The following is a 20225-nucleotide window of genomic DNA, read 5'->3' on the forward strand; positions in this document are numbered from 1 at the left end:
ATAAGTGAAGATTAGCCCCATTCTAACTTTCAAAATCACGTGACTACAGGTATAATGATTCTCCTCTACCATCAATGCAAAAAAACCCCCAAAAAACCACCAAAACCAACAGCCATTAAATAACACGTAACGTGTGTGCGGTTAAAAGCAAAGCAGTAGCATGTTCTCTACAGAAAACTGGCCAAATACCGATTGAGGACTACAAGATCCAGTATTCTAGGGCATGCAGACATAAAGGTCAGAGCTCAGCTAGAACTGAAACTGGCCACAGATGTCAAGAAGAAGAAAGGGTTAATCAGATACATGAGCAGTTAAGAAGAAACACAGGGAAGACACAGTGGACAACACAGTGAGCACGGGTCAGCAGTACGCTGCTGCAGCTAAGAAGGTAAACTGGATCTTGAGCAGCATCCACGGGGGCATTGCCAGCAGAGAGAGATGGGAGCATCCCATTTTATCAGCACTTGTCAGACTGCACATGGAGTAGTGTGTCCAGTTCTGGCCCCCACAGTTCCAAAACAGATGCAGACAGACTGCACCTGGAGAAGGTGTAAAGGAGTGCCACGACTTAGGTCTTTTCACCCTGAGGAAGTGAAGGCTAGGGGGATGTACCACTGCTTTCCAGTACTTGAAGGGCAGTTATTAAGAGGACAGAAGCTCTCTCTTCACAAATAATCATGAGAGGGCAAAGGGCAACAGACACAAGTTGCCTGGGAGAGAGGCAGGGATAGTTTTACATTACAAGAAAGACATTTTTGATAGTGAAAACAATCATTCACTGGAACAACCTCTCCAGGGACATGGTGGAATCCCCATCACTGGAGGCTTTAAAGATGAGATTGAACAGGGTACTAGATAATCTCATCTAGGCTCCCATTCCCATGAAAGGCAGGATTAGATGATCTTCCAGTCTGGGGCTGTTCTGAGATTCCATGAAAATATACCATAACTTAATCATGTTTGCTCTTAAATACTTTAATTCAAAGCTTGTTCACTATGGACATAACATTTGGTTTTTCCTACCTCTTTTTGTGCCCATCTCCAGTGTGAGGAAGGTCTAACAATAAGTCAATCAAGACTTTATTCTCATAGCATTGATCTGATCCGACAACAAAAATGGACTGAACTCATGGGAACATTAAAGAGAAAGTACACTTTTTTTAATCTTTTATTTAAGAACCAAGGGTTATTGGCAAGGGTTATTACAGACAGTGAACAGGCAAAATAAGTGTCTGTCTCCCCATTCTAATTGCTAACCATGTATTACCAAAGATGTGCCATGCTACTTGCTATGAACACTGCAAGGATCAGTGAGACAGAAGTAAAGAGACTGTTTGAGAATTCCCACCAAAAACAAGTGTTTTCAGTTTAACACAGCTAACAGAAAAAGTTAGTCATCAAAAATTACTTAAACCCTTAACAGAAAAGCTTTCACATGCTTTTCTGAAGAAAGAGAATACCAGCATTAGTGCAAAGTTCTGTTACAGAAAGCCAGTGTAACACAGTGTACTGTAATCTTGTCCTACGGTAACCCAGTAGTCATGTAAGACATTAAAATAGCTTCTGAAACACAACAGAAAACAAAACAGGTGGGTCAGTGACACAGGGCATAGAGGACCAAAGTGCTTCGAAAAAAGCACTCTCTCACTGAAAAAAAGCCTTCAACAGCATCTGTACAGCCTGTCACCCAGTAAGTCCCATTAGAAGGAAGTGAGCTCTACTTAAAGCCATCCCACATCTACCCTTTCAGATTCAGAGCAGAATAAGAAGTGTAAGCTCTAGTGAACTTGAAAACAGTTATTTTTCATTAAGAGTACAGATGGGCTTGCCTCTTCAAATTCTGGAAATCGAAGATGAAGTTGGTAAGGTATTCCAGGACAAAAGAGACATGGCAGAACTCAGAAATGGCATTTTGTTTCTGTCTCCAACTTGTCACATCACCACCCTCCCTACACAAAGTAACAGTAGTGTCAAGCAGAAAGGGAGTTTAGCTTCCCCACTTCTAAGCATAAGGTCAAAGAGACTTACTGTGGTGGATGGCAGAGAACTGGGACATAAGTCCATAACAAAACCAAAAAACCAACCAAACAAAAAACAAAACAAAACAAAACAACTCAAAAAAAAACCAAAACCCACAAACACACACACAAAAAACCAAAAGCCAAAAAACAAACAAAAACACAGAAAACAAAACCACAAACAAACAAAAACAAACAAACAAAAACCCAGTATCACAGAAGGAATCAGGTTAATGAGCTAAAATTTGGTAGTCTGTAACTTTCTTCAGCCAAAGGAGAAAGAATGGTAGTTAACAGTCACATACAGCAGTAAGGAAAAGCATAGAGACAAAGCAAATAAGCAAGTCTGAGAGAAAGTAAATACACACAATCCTGTTTTCTGTAAGTCCTGTTACTTGCTTAATAAGGCAGGTGAATTCTTCAATCCATATAGTCTCTTAAAGTAAAAAAATCCTATTTGCTAAGTAAAACAATATTTAGCAAACAAACACACTTCCACTTCCCTAGTAATCCTGGTTTTATGGACTATACATACTTCCAAGTGTTTCTATAGAATGTATTACTCAAAGAAGCTCACACATGCAAAGTCTTTCCAAATAAAAGGGTAATGTAGCAAAACTGTTAAATGCCTCCCACACCTGCCCCAAAAGAAGGAAAATAAAAAGCTTATCACTTTACCAATTCCTGTTTATCCTTCAGACCTTCCTCCTGTAATATTCCCAAAAGATTTACAGCCAGCTGCTGCCTGGTAGTTCCAGAGTCATCCCCTAAAAGGCAGTCTCCAACTGTTGTAGAAGATAAGATCTGTAGCACAGGCATCACCAAAGTAATGGCTGTGGTTGAGATGTTTTTGGTTTCTGAACATGAAAGGACCTTGTAGGCTATTGAAGACAAAGTGGGGAGGGAAAAAAGTCACACAGGACAAAAAGAACCAATATAATTTGTACTTTTAGACATGACACAGACATCTCTAGGAAACACTGCAGTCAAGCAAAGTAACAGTCCCAGATTTACAGTATACTGTATACTAGAGTTGAAGGGCAAAAGATTTTTTGGTGAAACTCCAATTTTATTAAGACACTTCTGTTGTTTATAGCAAAGTACCTGATGGCAGCAAGAAATATAATAACAGAATGTAGCAGACCTTTGCTTTTATTGGAATAACTGCATTAATCAAAACTGCTGGGTCAAAAGCACAGCCAAACACTGCTGTGACTGTCAGGCCTGCTCTCAGTATCTGTCAAAAGAAACCATTCAGGATAGATGAACCTCAGCTGAGAATATCCTGTTGTTGATTCAAAAATTAAGCTCCAAGACAGGGAGGAGCTTAAAAACAGTAACATTCATGGGAAAAGTCAGTGTTGCAGTAAAAATTATCTTTATGGCTTTTAAATTCAGGAAAAATTCTACTTATCAAAAAAAACATTTTCACCATCCAATGCAACTCCAGGAGAATACAGTGCTTGTTTTCATAAACATGAAGAAGCAAAGACACAGTTTTAAGAGTGTGGATTCCTTTTTCACAAAAAGAGCTTTACCTAGACTCAAGACAGGCTTTTGTTGACTTTCTGGTGTTTGCAGCAGCAAAAGTGCTAGCCCAATTATACACTGGTTGACTGGAAACACCTATGAGAAAAAGGCAGTGTTTCAGTGTCATTAAACAGTACAAATGGGTAACTACCAGAACAATGAAAGGAGTATCTTCACGAATCACACTGAGTGCACATACAGTGACAGAGCAATCAATGAAGAATATGAACACTATGGAATCAGTATTTTAACTCAATAATTACAACATTTTAATTTGTTACTTTGTTCAAACCATTTTAGCTCAGTTTAAACCAATTCCTAAAATAAATGATAAATTGATATATACAGAACCAGTTAAGGTTTCGCCTTCTGAAGATCTTCAACCAAGAAGTAAAATTAGAAGTTTCTGAAACAACACTGGTTGCCTGCAGATGAATGCCATGTATGAATGTCTGTACCATCTTAGACATGAGAGTCTTTAGAGTTAATAAAACTATTTTATTTTTTCCCCACGTACTCTTACCTCTTTTAAGAGCTCAAAGTTGTCCTCTATTAAGGAGATCAAAGATGAGCATTCTCCTGTCACGTTTAAACACACTTCACAGAAGCATAACAGTTGCACACAAAACTGAGATAACTGAACTTTCCAAAACACAGGATAGCGTAGCAGGCTGAGGAATAGCTCTTGCAGGTAAGACAAGGCTTCTGTGACTTGCAACAAGTCTTTAAGCTGTAGAGAGAAGTTAAAACAAAACAAAGCCAAAACACATGATGATTTAGTTCCCCTTCTATATATACACACAGAATTTAGAATTAGTTCTATTAGCTCTGCTGTGTTTCCATTGCAAATAGCACTAAATCTTCAAAGAAACTCATTTATGGACTAAACCCAGGGATCCCTGATCCAATTCCCTAAAAAAAAAAAAAAATACAATTTATGTACTACTAATTAATATTTTTAAGTAAAATGAGAAACATGAAAGAATACCCAGATTTCATGGTAGCTGATGAGAAAAGGCCTTTTTTACTCAAAAGCAGTAGCAATTCATTCAGTCCTCAAGATTCTTGCAACAACATAAAAACAAAGTGTTTGCGGATTTCATAGAAATCAGAAAACAGAAATCAGAAAGCAGGTAAATATTCTTATACCAGAAACATCTGGCTCTAGGATATTTCCTCTATAATATAACCAAGATTTTAACATATGTCTCAAAAGAGAAAGGTAGTGGCTTTACCTGCTTATAAAGCACCATGCAAGCTACTTACTACAAAAATTAAAAGCTGAAGTGCAATACCCAAAAGCAGTATCTCCATACTTGAAAGCCAACTAAAGAGGTTTCAAGAAGCAGGTTGCCTCTAAGTCCCCACGTGTTAGATGAGTTCTTGAAAATTCCAGTTCCAGACTGACAAACTGTTCCAATTCAAACTCTGGAGCCAGCATTAAGCATAACATCCTGATTTTTACTCTCTTTTTGTTCTATAAATAATTTGTTCTAATCTGAAGCCTCACGTCCACTGAACTCATCAGCAGAAAAGTCTGCAGGTGAAGAGATGTACTTTTGACAGCTTGGTTCATACTGTTAGACAAAATGACCAAGAAGTGTTTCAACATTTATGCTACACAGAGGATTAAATTAGGTGAGGCTAAAAAGAAGAAGAATCTGAGGTTCAGAGAAAGAAGGGGAAGGAATTGACAGATTATAAAACAGTCCATCAAACAGGTTTCTTGAAGGAAGTACTTTCCATTGTGAAAGTTGTATCTCAGGCAAGACAAAAAACGTTCAAGCATTAATATGAGTTGAAAACTATGTAACTGATTTCTAGTTCAAAAAAAAAAAGTGCCAACGTACAAAAAGAGGAAAGAAAGGTTCACAATGTACAAAAAGGAAAGAAAGGTTCATAACTGACTTTTTATAAGTCTTCTTAAATGCTGTTTTATGGTTAAATGTTACCAAGTCTGAAGCTTGGTCATTCAAGGCACAATGTTATACTAAAGTTCAGGTAGAATCAAGACAAAATCAGAAATGTCCCTGTGACTAGAAAAGGTCAGAATGTACCTGTCATCACAAAGAATAGACCTGAACCAAGATAAACATGTATGACACAAGTTATAGCTATACCAAAGGATAGAACCATTAAAATCCTTAGCTCCTAGCATGTATTGCTGTGCAACTTAAAAACACATTTAAAAGCTTCAGCATATTCCAGAAAGATTAAATTTTGTCTTCAAATCCAGTAATCCCTCTCTTACAAAGAGAGAGGAAAGAATATCTAGAAGTACTTAAATCATACTTGTCATATAGTTTGTTTAATATTATCCATTTTAAGTTAAAAACATGTTTCTGACATTTAATGTTTCTGACAATTATCTTACCATTTAACAACATTTTCTCATTACTGTCTAAGTTTACTGTATGTTTACTAAGGCTACTAGTTGTAAATAAGTATGGTAAACATGTTTTTCAATTTCCATCCTACCAAGTGTATCAGATTTGAACAATTAAAGTTTTACCTTCTACCAGAAAGAGACAGTTTGCTAAACTTTTGTACCAACAAATCAGGTCCACAGAAAATGGAAGAAAATGTTGTATTCGCACACTTGGAAGATAATAATAATAATCATATGCTCTGATATAATATATATATATATCTTTTTATAGATAATAACATATGCTTGGATAACATATATTTGTAAAAGGTGGGGTCAGGCAACAAACGTACCTGAAGGTGTGGAATCAAATCACACAAAAGTTGAAGAATCTCACATTCCAGCATGGAAGGTGTGCCTTCGTGCTTTGGCCCTCGAGGCTGAAGTAAGACCTTAAGTAAACCTGTTCGCAGTTCAGCATATTCCCGTAACTGAGACGGTTCACAATACAGGTATCTTAGAAATGGAGCCATTATGCCAACACATGAACTCTCTGCCCTGCAGTTCAAGAAATAAGTTTGACTGCTTTCTACTGCAAGCTTCAACAAGCAACAAGGAAAACCCAAGCAATGTAACATTACCTAAAAAAATTTACAGGATGCAATTAACAGAAAAGTGTTAAGAACAGGATTACTAAATCTCACAAAAAAACCCTGATCGTACTGGGACAAAGTACTGTTATGAGACCTTATACAGAAACCATACCATATTGAAAAGACAATATTTAAGCATGATCAATACTCAAAATGTATTTGCAGGTTATGATTTTTTCTAATTTTTTTAATTCAGAAGCATATACTGTTTTTCAAGACCTCTTCTTTTACCTTGAGATGTAATTACCCGTACTTTTCCGTCATCATCCCATCATTTTGTATAGATGAGTCACAGCTGCACTGTATTAATTTTTTTTGACCAAGTAGTCAAAATTGAAAAAGCTAATATGTAAAATTGTTTATTTTTTTTTAAATTCCAAAGGTGCTATCAGTTTTGCACCAATTATTCTATAACCATAAAAAATTTACATACCTAGTTAAAAAAAAGCTATAAAAATTGATTTTTAATGGATTATGCTAGTAATTAATTATTTATGCAATTATTTTAAACATTGAAATGGTGTAATTAAATTTTACAATTATTTTTCACAAAGGACAGAGTTCTTACTGCTCATTGCAGCTGCCTTCAAAAAAAGTTACACTGATACAATTCAGTTACCTACATTTCCTAGTTTTTAATTATTCATTCATTTACCTCTCTGGATACTGATGGAAAAATAATGTTATCTGCTGTAGTAGAACTGGCCAGCAGTCAGGTCGGTTTTCAAGGACAGTGATTAAGGGATGGGGAACGCTCCTGAAACACAAAGAAATCACATTTTTATCTCTAATGCAGAAGGGAAGTATGTAAAACAACTATGTTCAAAATAAGTGCAGCTGTGAATAACAGACAATTTAACCTCCTGGTTTTACCAACTCCCCTTAGCAGCTTTGCTAAGACTGCTGCACTGTCAAGAGAGTATATTTTATCAGAACTTCAAGAAACAAGATTTAAACAGAATATCTCTATTTGAAAAAATTTGGTCTCATTCTTTTTTTGTTTTTAAATTAAATAAAATCTAAGGATCACTGTTCAAGCCTGATTTGAGTCACTGGTAGCAGCACTACGCAGTAGCACTGAGCTCCAAGTAATAACCACAGAAAAATCTGAACCACTGGTCACACATCATCTGTCCAGTCTTCCAAGAACAGGTACAAGCCTTCAGCACCTTCCTACTGTAATTCCTTCCAAACTGTAAATAATTTACTAAAGTTACAGAGTCTCTTATAATCTGTGTACATAGACTAGAAAAGCTAAGGTTATTGCTTCATATCAGTTTTCCAAGATGACTGTATGCAAGAGGCAGAAAACCATGCCAGGACCTTGAAAGTGAACAGTTCTTATAAAGACATACAGGATTATAGCTGCTGCTTATTTCAATACCTTTGTCACATTTTAAATATTAATTACCTTTCCTAATCAGAAGAATATGTCTTCAGTCATCACTTAAATGCTGCTATGACACTGAAGGCAGTGGAACCTTCTTAAAATCAGCACATATGACACATCAAGTCTAAAATGAAAATGGCTTAGTACACAGAAAAAAAAGCAAGCCTTTTATGACAGATTTTAACTGTTCTGAAACTACTATAACTGCACTAAACTGGATAATGAAAGAAATCAGCTAAGCTCCATAGTGAACAGTGATTAATAATGAAAACACAAAAATGTGCAGCCTAAAAAAGGTTCCTCTGGTAATGCTAATAGCAGGAGGAAAAATGAGGTTTGTAGATGTGATTTATTGTCAACACCAACTTGGGAACTGCCAGAACAGCACAGACATCTTTAAATGACATCACAGTGCTACTACTCTAAATTATTGCGAGTGGGTTCAGGATAAAGCAAAATGCACAACCAGACACAACAGTTATCCATTCATTATGTGCAACTGGTCAGGGAAACAAAAGATAAATCTTATACGAGGCACAACAGTAAAACATTAATTATTTTTAACTTCTAGGTCATCTCAACTTTTTTATTACATCTCCGAAAACAAGAGAGCTCCAATCTGATTCAAAGGACAAATCCAGAGACAGACTGTTTTTCTGTATCAGGAAACAACGTGTGCAGTCAACGTACTTTTCTGAGGATGCAGATGTGACCTTGGTCCCTTCAGAAAGCTGGAATAGCACTTTGCTACATCAAATACGCATTTTTAAAGCATTTTTCTACCTCCTCTGAATTTTGAATTTAAAAGAATTTAAAATTTGAATTTTAAATTTTAAATTTTCCAGAATTTAAAAACAATAAAACCATGCACAATGAATCATTAGTAAGTAAGTAATGGCTAGTCTTCACGAGTGAAGATCCGGGGAAGGTCTTTACACCTTCCAGCCTGCGCATTGGATTTTTTAGGTGAGACACAGTGTGCGCGGAACTGAGCCCACCCTTTAATCCTAAGGTTCATCTGCCGGGGCCAAGCGAGCTTGGACGGTGGCAGCGAGGTCCTTAGGACGTAGGTGGGTTGCCTTTAAGGGCTAACGAGCCCCACCTGCCCGGGAGTGGCCCTGACCAGGAATCGAACCCGGGTCTCCGCGGTGATAGCGCCGCGCCTTTACCACTAGACCACCAGGGGCTCCAATGAATCATTATGAATAATGTTAAATACCAGTTCAGAAAAAAAAAAGTTAAATAGCTTTCAGAAAAAAATTACAGCCAAAGTTCTGGACATGTGTATCACACCCCACCTGTACTAAAAATGCTTACAGAAGCCCTCTTGGGTCAAAATAAAACCAGTTTATTAAAGAAAAGCAAAGGCTATACAAGAAAGCAAAGGAAAAGAAAAAAAAGTATTTTTTTACTTCCCATCAGCAGGCAATGTACAGCCTCTTCCTGTGAAGAAGGGCTTCAGTATGTGTAGCTATTGCTTTGGAAGACAAACGCCTTAATAATGAATGCACTCTGGGCTCCTTCCTCTTAGCTTTTATTCCTGAGCAGATGTCGTATGGTATGAAAGATCTATCCCTTTGGTCAGTTTGGGTAAGCTGTCCTGGCTGTGTGCCCTCTTGAAGTGTTGACCACCCCTGCCTTACTGGTCTTTAGAGGGATGTCGATGGGCTGCAGGATGGCACTGCTCAGCGTTAGCCAAAACACTGGTGTGATATCAACGCTGTTCTGGCTGCAGATACACAGCACTGTGATGGCTGCTACGGAGGAAGCTAACTCTGTCCCAGACAAACACAACAAAACTGAAACAAACCAACCAAACCTAAACTCCAAACCAATAACAACAACAACAACAAAAAAGCCCAAATTCGCAAGACATTACTTTCTTTTGTTTCTTTTCAGGAACTGTTCATGATATTATGTCATCATAAGAAGCTGTATTATAAAACGAATTCTATTCTCCAGAATTAAAATTGACCTAAGTCAAACTTATTTATTACCCTGTAATACTGGCGACAGTAGTGAACCACTTGAGAACATACTGGTGCTTTTTGATTCTTCATTGATTATTTCCATATGGAATACTTTTGCTTTGTTGACAGCGTAATATATGAACACTGTAACAGTCGATTACTGTTGGTGAGCTACTGTATACATTCTTCTATTTCTTACAAAAAATCAAGTTTTAATGGCACTTGATAGAGCACAACTACCAAAATTGTTACATAACAATTAATGGATGGACAAATAATGAATGGATAGGTTTTTCTGTACACTAAAACCCAGATATCAGGGCCCTGACCCTACATCGAACAATCTGACATCTCTCTTCATTAAAGTTGACTGCAACCAAAAGAGAAAACAAAAACTGTATTGGTTAAGTGTAAGTCTGCTGATTATTTTCAGTTGTCTATTACTTTACTTTAAACCATTTTGAATTTCCAAATTTCACCTTCTTTGTATATTACCAGCAGTTTCTCTGGTGGTTAGGGAAAAAGGCAATTATATTTCCTCACCCTATTGGGAAGAGGCTATTTCTTTATTCCAGCCACATTCTACTACCTTCTTTTTCACACAAAGTCTGAATTAGCTTGCTTTAACTTAGTTTCTTCTGCCAGGAAACTTCAAGTATGTTTATTTAGTACTAAAGAGAAATTTTCTAAATGAGTTTCATCTTACTACCCTTCATTCTCTGCCTTTTGAATTAAAACTGCTCTACAAGACTTTGTAAGAAGACCCAATATACCTAGAAAAACAAAGGATTTCAAGAATGCAAGAATATCCAGCACTCCAAAGCCCTCGCTATTTCATTTTGCTTAATTAATGACATGACTCCTGTCTTTTAAATAATGCATTTTATATCCTTAAGCCATTATAGCTACAGTCTCCTACAATGATATCTCCTAATTGCATAAAAAGACACTTGAAAAACATTCAAGACATTTACCAAGTTGGAACATTCTCCAGAAGATAATAGAGGGTGCTAATGCCAGTACTGACTCATGGTTTCTTAAGAGCTGAATGAAGTCACTAAGATGTTCCCTTCAAAAGTCTGCAATTGCATGACAAGTAGGTTTAGATAAGTAGCTCTAGACGCATCTTTAAGTAATTTATTTTTACAGGTATATCATCTTAACAGCAAAGACATTGAGGAACTTTACTTTGATAATAGGAATAAAGCAGGAAAAACAAGTGAGAGGGAAGTGATTCACAGTCTTAAAATATTTACGGTTTTCTTGCACACAGCCTTCATGTTGCCATTGCCACCATAAGCTCAAAAAGGACAATCTTATCCCTGTACTAGAAAACTCCTTAAAACTATCAACCAAAAAAATAATCACAGAAACAGAGAATCATTTACGTTGGAAGGGACCTCTCAGATCATCTACTCCAACCCACACACTAAAACACAGTCAGCAGGTAGCCAGAAAGCTATCTGTTATCACATGCAGTCAGGTTCTGGCATCTCCAAGGATGGAGATTCCACAATCTCTGTGGACAACTTGTGCCAGCACTTGATTACCTGCACCATGTAAACAAAATAAAACACACACACACACACATACACAAAAAAAAGAAAGACTGAAAAACAGTTTTAACTTTTTTTTTTCCCTGAAAATCAGAAATTAGATATTATCATATCTAATAAAACTAATGTGACACTAACCTGATTCCATACAGATTCCAAACAGACTCAACTCCATCTTTTCCCAGTTGAACAGCTTGAATTTGTAGTAACTTGCAAATAGTTTTTACTAAACCATGAACATTCCTGTTGACAAAAAGAAATATATCACCATCATGTATAGAGTTACATTAGTTGATTTTTACATAAGACAGGGAACAAAACACTTGAAGTCGGGAGTTCTTAAGGACTCTTCATAACTGCCTACACAGATTTGGGCAAGTTGTGCATCCATGTATCTTTATTTTCCTGTTCGCATAATGAACAAAATAGCAGAGAAAATAATTAATGCATCAATTAAAACTTTTGATGGTTTGCTTCTACCATATATTACATTTGCCTCCCCCAGCTTAACTCAAACTGCAGCATTTAATGTTAAACCCAGAAAATCAGCTCTTCTCTGAGTGCAAGTATACAGGTAAACATGAAACATGGTACACAAATTTCAACAATACCAGTGTCTCGAAAGTGAAATCACATTTCAGAAAAGGCACTTGAGACATCTAGTTCGTGCTGATTTTTGATCTCAGGAGGAAAGGACTATACAAAACAGATACATACAGTTATTTTATCTCTCTTCTCCTATATTACTAAATTTACCATTCAGGAAATCTAAAGAAACTTTGAGTTCATGTATCAGTATCAAAATGGAATTTTACAGGTCTTCCCATATTCTCCTGGAAATAGACTAAAGAAATTAACCAAGTCCACCACAATGGGGTAAAAAAGCTCTGTGATGATGCAGTAAAAAGAAGTCTAGAACTTATTAGCGCTTGGCTGAGCTTACAAAGACAACTTCCAAAATTTTGCTCTCCTCTTCATAATTAAGTGCTTTCCCTACTCTTCCAACAAGATCATGCCAGAACCAGCCCAATCCTTTTCTTGAGAAAGTAACCTGAATTCTATAATGAAACACACTTTCACAGGGTGAAAACATAAAAGCAGAGGGAAAAAAAAAGTCATGGTTGGTTCTTTGAGTTTTCATCCAGAACATGCTATACAATTGCATCATCACCTAATTATTAAATAGCTTACTAGTCTTGTTAATATAACACAATCACTCCTTGCTTCATTCACATAATGAACAGGAAGAGGTATTAAAATACACAACTATAATAGATCATTACCTGAAAAAAAGTTATTTATCTCAAAGAACAAGATAAGGGAGGAAAAAGAGAATTTGGTGCTGTGTTTTGGTTTTTTTTTTTCTTTTTTATGATTTCCCTTTCTTCCCTTCCTATCAGGAAAAAAAATCTGAGAAATCTATTTTATCTGTAATTCCATTTCTCCACTGGTGAAAGGAAAACTGCAGGTGAGATGGAAAAAGAAATTAAGGAGCATTTACAACCCTCTCATAGGACAAACAAACCATCATCCTAATTTAACACATTAGCAAACTGAGATACAGTAATATTAACTGTTTCGCTGAGGGTGCAGTATGCTCCAGAAACATCTTCCAAAATCAGGAATGGATATACAAACACTTAGGCTTTAAAGCTATACCAAAATTCTGAATAGATTTCAGCGATTTCTACAAAAGAACAGGAAGCTTCACACGAACACTGTCAAAAGATGGGAGCTTACACAAAGAGCTGGATCAACACCAACACAACAGTGGCAACAACATGTAATCACAAAGAAATATTCTAATTTAATATTTACAAACATTTTACTGAAGATTCAAAAATTGCAAAGGCAAAGGATTTCATGATTGTAGAAGCGTAACTTAGACACTCTCACATCATTCATAAAAGAAATTGGGAACGCACAGGCAAATACCACTTTCAAACCTTTTATTACATTTGTCACCACCTGCAGACAGATTCTTTCCTATATGGCACACCAGGGAACACCTAGAGAGTCCCATTGTGGATCTCCCCACCAAGAAATGCTTAAGTTTCATATTCTAGATACAATCCAAGTACTATACAAGTATACTATACTATATAAGTACTATATCCTTTCACACTTTTACCAGCAGCACTGGAAAACACTGACTCAGATCAAAACTGATAGAACACCCTTCTGTTTTCTCTCTTTCTTCCAGAAGTGGGTCAGTTTTAAGATGTACCTTTAGTCTTTAAAATGACTGGCTGTTGTGACATCTGGCTCTCAAAATGATGAAATCTGACAATGTAAGAAAACATTAGGTTTGGCAGAACACTGCTTCAAAGCAACAAACAGGAAGGTGTGGTGCAGCCTTCTAAATCCCAATGTAGTCAATGTAAAACACAGAGGAGGAAAGAGATTTTTGAAGGGCAGGGAGAGAGACACAACAACCTTTTAGACTTTTCATTGCTAGAAAGAGACAGTTAAATGGGAATTTGCAAGCATATTTCCCACTTCAACTGGATAACTATGTAGCAAGGGGAGAAACACGAACCATAAATCAGTAAGAAAACTGTCTTTCCTGTTCTGAAACTCCTCTATTGTTGATTCTAATTCCCACGTAGGAGGTGGAGAGAGAATAGTTGCTTCAGGCTTTATGCTCACCTCCTGAACACAGGTAACACAATGGTACAATGTATTGCAAGGACTTCCCCCACCTCCTACAGGCATAGATGCTCAGGTGATAAGAGCATTCTGAGAACATACATACATATATATATATATATGTAGAAATCCTAGGGAGTACAATAACCAATTGTTTGACAGGTGTTTTAGAAGACTGACTTGATTATTTATCCTCATTCGCTACTGAACACAGGCCACAGAGTTTTCTCATCATCATCTACACAGAATGTTGCAAACCAATCTTTAAAACATGTAAAAATGCATATGTATCTATTTACACAGGTAAATGTATTTCCCCTCTATGCAAAACCACACAAATACACCCATAAATGCAATGTTTTATGGAGTTTAAACTCTTAGGGCATCAGAGGAAACTAAGCCTTGGTCTAAGAACTGGTTATAGTACAATAAAGTACCACAGAGGTAAGAATAGGTTCCCATTTGTATATTGAGCAGGTAGTGTGAACCACAAAACAAGTCACCTCAAATAAGCACGAGATGTTCACCTCTGACAAAGCAAAATGTGCTTCCTAGTGTGCATAATTTGATACACCTGACAAAATATAATCCACCAGGTACTCCAAGCCACTGCTAAATTCGTTGTAACAGAAGGAAGAAGAGCAAGAACACAATATGACTAGTCTTTCCAATAAAACATACACCTAACTCTATTCAGCACTGAAAGTGCTCAGCGGTTGCAAATGCCTTTCTGCTAGCTGCCACTGGCTGCTAATTTCACGTTTATTTTACTTTAGAGACGCTGTGCACATAGCAGTGCAAAGCCACAGAGCAATCCTAGATGAAACTTTGGCAGGGAATCGGACGACAAACAGCAGGCTACAATTCTAAGCCAAGGTAATAAAAAAATATCACTACTGAAAATAACCAATCTGAAATTGTCGGTTTAATCAGCTGCTGAGGGTACAGACATTTTAAACCCAGACTTCTGTGGTTAGGCAACATAAACCCTGCTTTGCAATCCATAGTGGATGCGGTTTGAATTGTAGCAGCCTGGGGAAGGAGGGGGTGGTGGCGGGAAAGATGCCAAAAATACATAAAAGGTTCCTGGATAATTTGCCAGCACTTACTATAGTAACAGTCGTGTGTCGATTTCATACATTAAAAAATTTTTAAAAAATCAAAGAACGCCGTAGAAATGGGGCAGATCCAAGTCCCTTCAATACATAACTCTCATTTTGTTTTTAAGGTTAACTCAATACTAAATATCTGACTTTACACTTTTTAATTTCTGAAGTAAAAAAGCTGCATTAACATTTCATTTCCTAATAAACTACTGCTACTGTAACAAACCCTCAGCTGAACAGGAATTTCACATTTCCTAGTCTGCAATCAAACTAATCAAACAGATTAGTTTGATTGACAGCTAATCAAACTTTTACTCCATCTTACCCTACATGACTCAGGTTCTCACACTCTTAGCACAGGTACTTCTACCTCTTTATTAACAATGCAGACACCTCCAAACCGAACTAGTGAAATTTTGTCATTTGGAAGACAGAGGATTGCAGAAATTATCCATATTATAAAAATACATTTACAAAATCTTTTCTAGGGATCCATAGACACTAATTGTAAACTCACGTAGCATCATCACAGTAATATTCTAGTTGTAAACAAGTAAGTCACAAAGTAAGAAATATTTTTTTAGTGTTTTACTGGTTTACTCAAACTTAAGCTCACCTTTGGCTCAGACTGAATATGAGAAACCTTTGCCTGAAACTGATTATGTGAAGGTGAGAAGGGGTGAAGAACATGTCTTGAATAGCATGATTCTTGCAACCACTATGCTGAATACACCAGTATAATATATGACATAGCATTAAATAGCTGGCTTGCCTAAAAAAACTCTACCAGTCTGTAGCAAGAGAATCAGACAGCTTGGTGCAGAAATTCAGTTAGCTACCAAAAAGCAATTTGACATGGTTGGTAGATTTAAATGGACACATCTTCCTGATCATCATTTGACTTCCCATTTCTAAATTTTATGCACAGTATCTTTTCCCTCCACAACTCCATTTTCTCAGTATGTTGGGCAGTCTAGCTCAAAATACAACTGCGAGATGTAAGCACTACACTTGCAGAATTTTGTAGGAGGAAGTAGTTGCAGAGCTAAGTAAAGTGATTTCTTCCTCAGCAGACAAGGAAACAAACCACAGCATTCCTAATCACAACACATTCTTATGGTGACTTCATCTGAGCAATTTTAATTTGACAGACTGATTAGGAAGTTATTTTCCTCTCTTCTGGTTTTGGCTGGGTTAGGGGCTGTTATAGGGCTATGTTTTGGATGTGTGATGAACACAATATAGATAATATAGGTTGATAATGAGGAGATTTTGTTACTGTTGAGCAGAGCTTACACAGAGCCAAAGCCTTTTCTGCTTTTTGTACTGCCACACTGGCAAGGAAGTTGGGTATGCATGGTAAGCTGGGAGGAGACACATCCAAGACAGACCCAACTGACCATATTCCAGACCATATATCATGCTCAGTATATAAAATGGGGGAAAGAAGGAGGAAGGGGGGTAAGTTTGGAGTGAGGGTGTTTGTCTTCCCAAGAAACTGTTGCACATGATGAGGCCTTGCTCTCCTGGAGGTGACTGAACATTGCCTGGCCATGGGAAGCAGTAAATTAATTCACGGCTTTTGCTTTACCTGTTAAACCATCTGTGTCTCAACCCACAAGTTCTCTGGTTTTTACCATTCCAGTCCTCTCCCCAGTCCCACTGGTGGAGGAGTGAGTGTTCGGCTGAAAGGGACTTGACTGCCGCCTGGGTTTAAACCACAACACCCTCCCACATAATGGGAGTTCCTGCCATTTTTTTTCCCCTTCCCAATGACAAAGGCAACAAAACTAGGCAATGCATTGGCTTCTGAGGTTTCACAGTTCAAAGTTCAGAGCACTCGTCTGAACTGCTAACAATTTCAGCTTACACCTCTAGGATGCTTTAAGAGTTCTTACATTAGACCCATAGTGTCACACAACCAAGATGAAAGCAACGTGCTTCAGCAGAATGATAGAGCAATGCCAGTCCTTATTGCCACAGTTTATTTGAAGATACTCACAGAAGATACAGAACCTCTCCTCTTTCCCTGTATTTAAAAGGAAAAAGCGATGACTGATAACCAGCTGCCAAAAGGACACTAAATTAGGCAACCAAGTACTACCTTGCTGAGGGAATTAGGTTGAGAGCTCCATGAAGAATGTAGTCGAGCTCAGCATGTTTCTCTGCAACAAGTGCCACCAATCCCTCAGAGCAGGCTGTTCGCAAGGCAACATTCTCACTGCAGCACTTCTCCCAAAGCAGGTTCAGAGCAGGGGTCTGAGGGCAAAAGCATGGGACAAAAGCAATAACAAGACTTTAATTCATCTCAAATGCCCCTTTAAATAAAAAACAGCTCAACAGCTGCTCCTGAAGCCTTAGAGAGCACAAGAGAGGAAGCTAGGATACAGATTCTATTCCTAAGAGAGGTCTTTCCCGGGACAGTTTACAGGTCTGGGTTTGCTACTTTGTGGGGTGAAGGAATCAGATTGGGATGAAAAATCCTCAAATCATTTTCTATTCATTTCTGGATAAGTCAGCTTTTGGGAAGGGAAAACAGAGAAGCAAATCCTAACACCTTACCTAGGTTGCTGTAATGGTTGCAAATGCCAGGATTTCTCATGCCTCTCAGTTAACAAGGCATGTACTTAAGTGAGCTTGACTCATTTAAAATGCAAAGTACACCTCTACATCGTGCTCTCAAAGAAATACAAGCTCTGCTTAGCTAACATGAAATGTAACACCAACACAGGTATGTGAAATACCACACTTTTGAAATTTGTATAGTGATGTAAACGAATTTCCACCTCAAGTGACAATGTCTCACTATATGGTACGTCACTTCCAGAAACATAACTAAATTAAACTCTCTTAAACTGAACATAATTAGATGTTAGTATTCTGCAGAATTAAGATTTCTGCCACTAAGACTTCTAATGGAAGTAAAACTGCTCTTCTGATCTCAGAGATTTATTGTTTCTACCTGTGCACCCAGATACACATTGATGACTACCTTATTTAACTTCTGGAATTGTGTAAAAATTACACAGTGGAGAACAGAAGAATGTAGAAAAAGCACGTAGAATAGGCATATATGGATGAGAGAGGAGACAGAAGTGAAAAAATGACACAGACCTGGGCAGAAGCCTGTCTGATCTTCTCTGAAGAAACTTTTTCTTTCAGTATTGCAGCAATCAAATGGCCCACTGCCTAAAAGAGAAAAAGAAATCAAAACCAAAAGCAGATGCATGAAAAGAAATAAAATAAAATGAAAATAAATAAAAATAAATAAAAACCACATGCATGATTTTTAAATTCTCCATTAAGAAGACTTCACAATGCTCTTGCATGTGATCATTTTATTATGATTTGAAATACCAAACTTACTGGTATGGAAGCTGAAATACATTTTAGGGTTAAAAATCTCCATAATACTGTTATCTTGAGGCAGAAAAGAAACAAATCTCCATAGGGCTCTACATAGAGCCAAAGGGTTCTTTGTACAGGTACATAGGTACTTAGGAATTGCAGGTATTTTAATGCATCAACTTTAACAGCATTTATAGCTCCCCTGTTGTGTAGATCCCCACATACTTAACAGCACTGGTAATTACTACATCCTTTACTACATAGGGAAGCAGAATCAAGAGAGGAAGCAGAACACAGCAAATCTAAGCAACTTGCTCAAAGTTTTGTATCACAAGTTTTGCTAAACACTGATCATAAACATACTACCATACCTTAAGTATTTTGCATATCCAGTAACACATCTCCTGCCAGAAACAGCTCATTTCCTTTAAACAAGGCATTTGAGTGAACATTATTACTTGTTAACCTATTCTGTGGCAGAGATCATGAACAAGTTTTAAGTTTTCAAGGTCCTCCAAAAAACAAAAAAAAGCTTCAGTTCTAAAGAATAGCATAAGTTTGTTCATTTGAGATTGAAGATCAAGCTCCTCATTCTATTTTAACAGAATGCGTGATTTCCTCAAAGTGCCTTTAAAAACCTAAATGTGAACTGAAATACCCTCAAAGGCAAAGGTTGTTTGAAGCCAGGCTTTTGTTTTCTGACTCACCTCTAGTGCTTTACTCTGCCTTGTTTCAGAAATTATTGACACTGCTACATGAAAAAAACCTATCTGTGAGAGACAGAAAAAGACATATTTTCACAGTAAGAGCACAAAAACGTTTCAGCCTATCAATCTGCCCAGAACAACTGCTGCATCTACTCTTCTGTGGAAAGGACAGATCATTACTTTTGGCAAAAAACTAGGCCAGCAAGAAAAAACAATACTAACATATCCTTTTTGTTATTGTATAAAAAGACAGGAACAAATTATTTTAAATGTTTTCAGGTTCCTTCTCCTTTCATTATTTACTTCTACCTCATTTAAGTACTAGTTGCTAGTCTGTCATGACAAACAATGGCACTCTGAGATAAGGGCTCACATTCCTGCAAAAGACAGCACTTTGAAGATTCGTAGACTACAAAGATTATGCTTTTCATAAGTGTGGATATGTACTCTAGCACTTTTGATTTAAAAAGACAGATAATTATTTGGAAATCTTACTCTTGAAAAAAATAGAATGACAAAATGGGACCAAGTCAGACATTTACCTCTGTTTCTCTGCAGCTACCCCACTGCAAGAGTAACAACGTGCTCCCCAGGCATGGGGATCTCTTTTAGGGTACTTACCAAGTGAATCTTATATTATTTTTTTCTTTTTCATGGTTATAAGGAACTTCAGAAATTAATTCACACCCACATCCCTAAAACACTTTCATTACATGTGAAAACGGGTTTATTAATAGAAACTGGCTTTTGCCAGTTTCCTACCTATACAGGAAAGTAAAAATGCAGATTAGCCTATCTATGCTCAAGTTTCTCACTTTTCTGATCATGTGTAGATTATATGCCCTGCAGAGCAGATGTCTTGTTTGGTCCCAGAAAGAGAAGACATCTGTCATGAAGTTAAATCCTGACCTGATGATAGTTTGAAAATTA

The 20225-nt window shown here is 37.1% G+C and overlaps 1 protein-coding gene across 1 annotated transcript in view; it reads right to left on the reverse strand.

Moving 5' to 3' along the window:
- FOCAD (focadhesin) overlaps positions 1-20225 on the reverse strand; it is a 91296-nt gene that overhangs the window by 64069 nt on the left and 7002 nt on the right. The window contains exons 2-10 of the mRNA XM_050329815.1: positions 19296-19358; positions 18355-18429; positions 17345-17499; positions 11624-11728; positions 7225-7326; positions 6270-6474; positions 4072-4278; positions 3557-3644; positions 2697-2899 (exon numbers count right to left, since the gene is read on the reverse strand). Coding sequence (XP_050185772.1) covers positions 2697-2899; positions 3557-3644; positions 4072-4278; positions 6270-6474; positions 7225-7326; positions 11624-11728; positions 17345-17499; positions 18355-18429; positions 19296-19358 — 1203 coding nt within the window. The remainder of the gene's footprint in view (positions 1-2696; positions 2900-3556; positions 3645-4071; positions 4279-6269; positions 6475-7224; positions 7327-11623; positions 11729-17344; positions 17500-18354; positions 18430-19295; positions 19359-20225) is intronic.

The sequence above is a fragment of the Myiozetetes cayanensis genome, unplaced genomic scaffold, assembly GCF_022539395.1.
Source record: "Myiozetetes cayanensis isolate MyiCay16 unplaced genomic scaffold, myiCay2020 scf4, whole genome shotgun sequence".
NCBI lineage: Eukaryota > Metazoa > Chordata > Aves > Passeriformes > Tyrannidae > Myiozetetes > Myiozetetes cayanensis.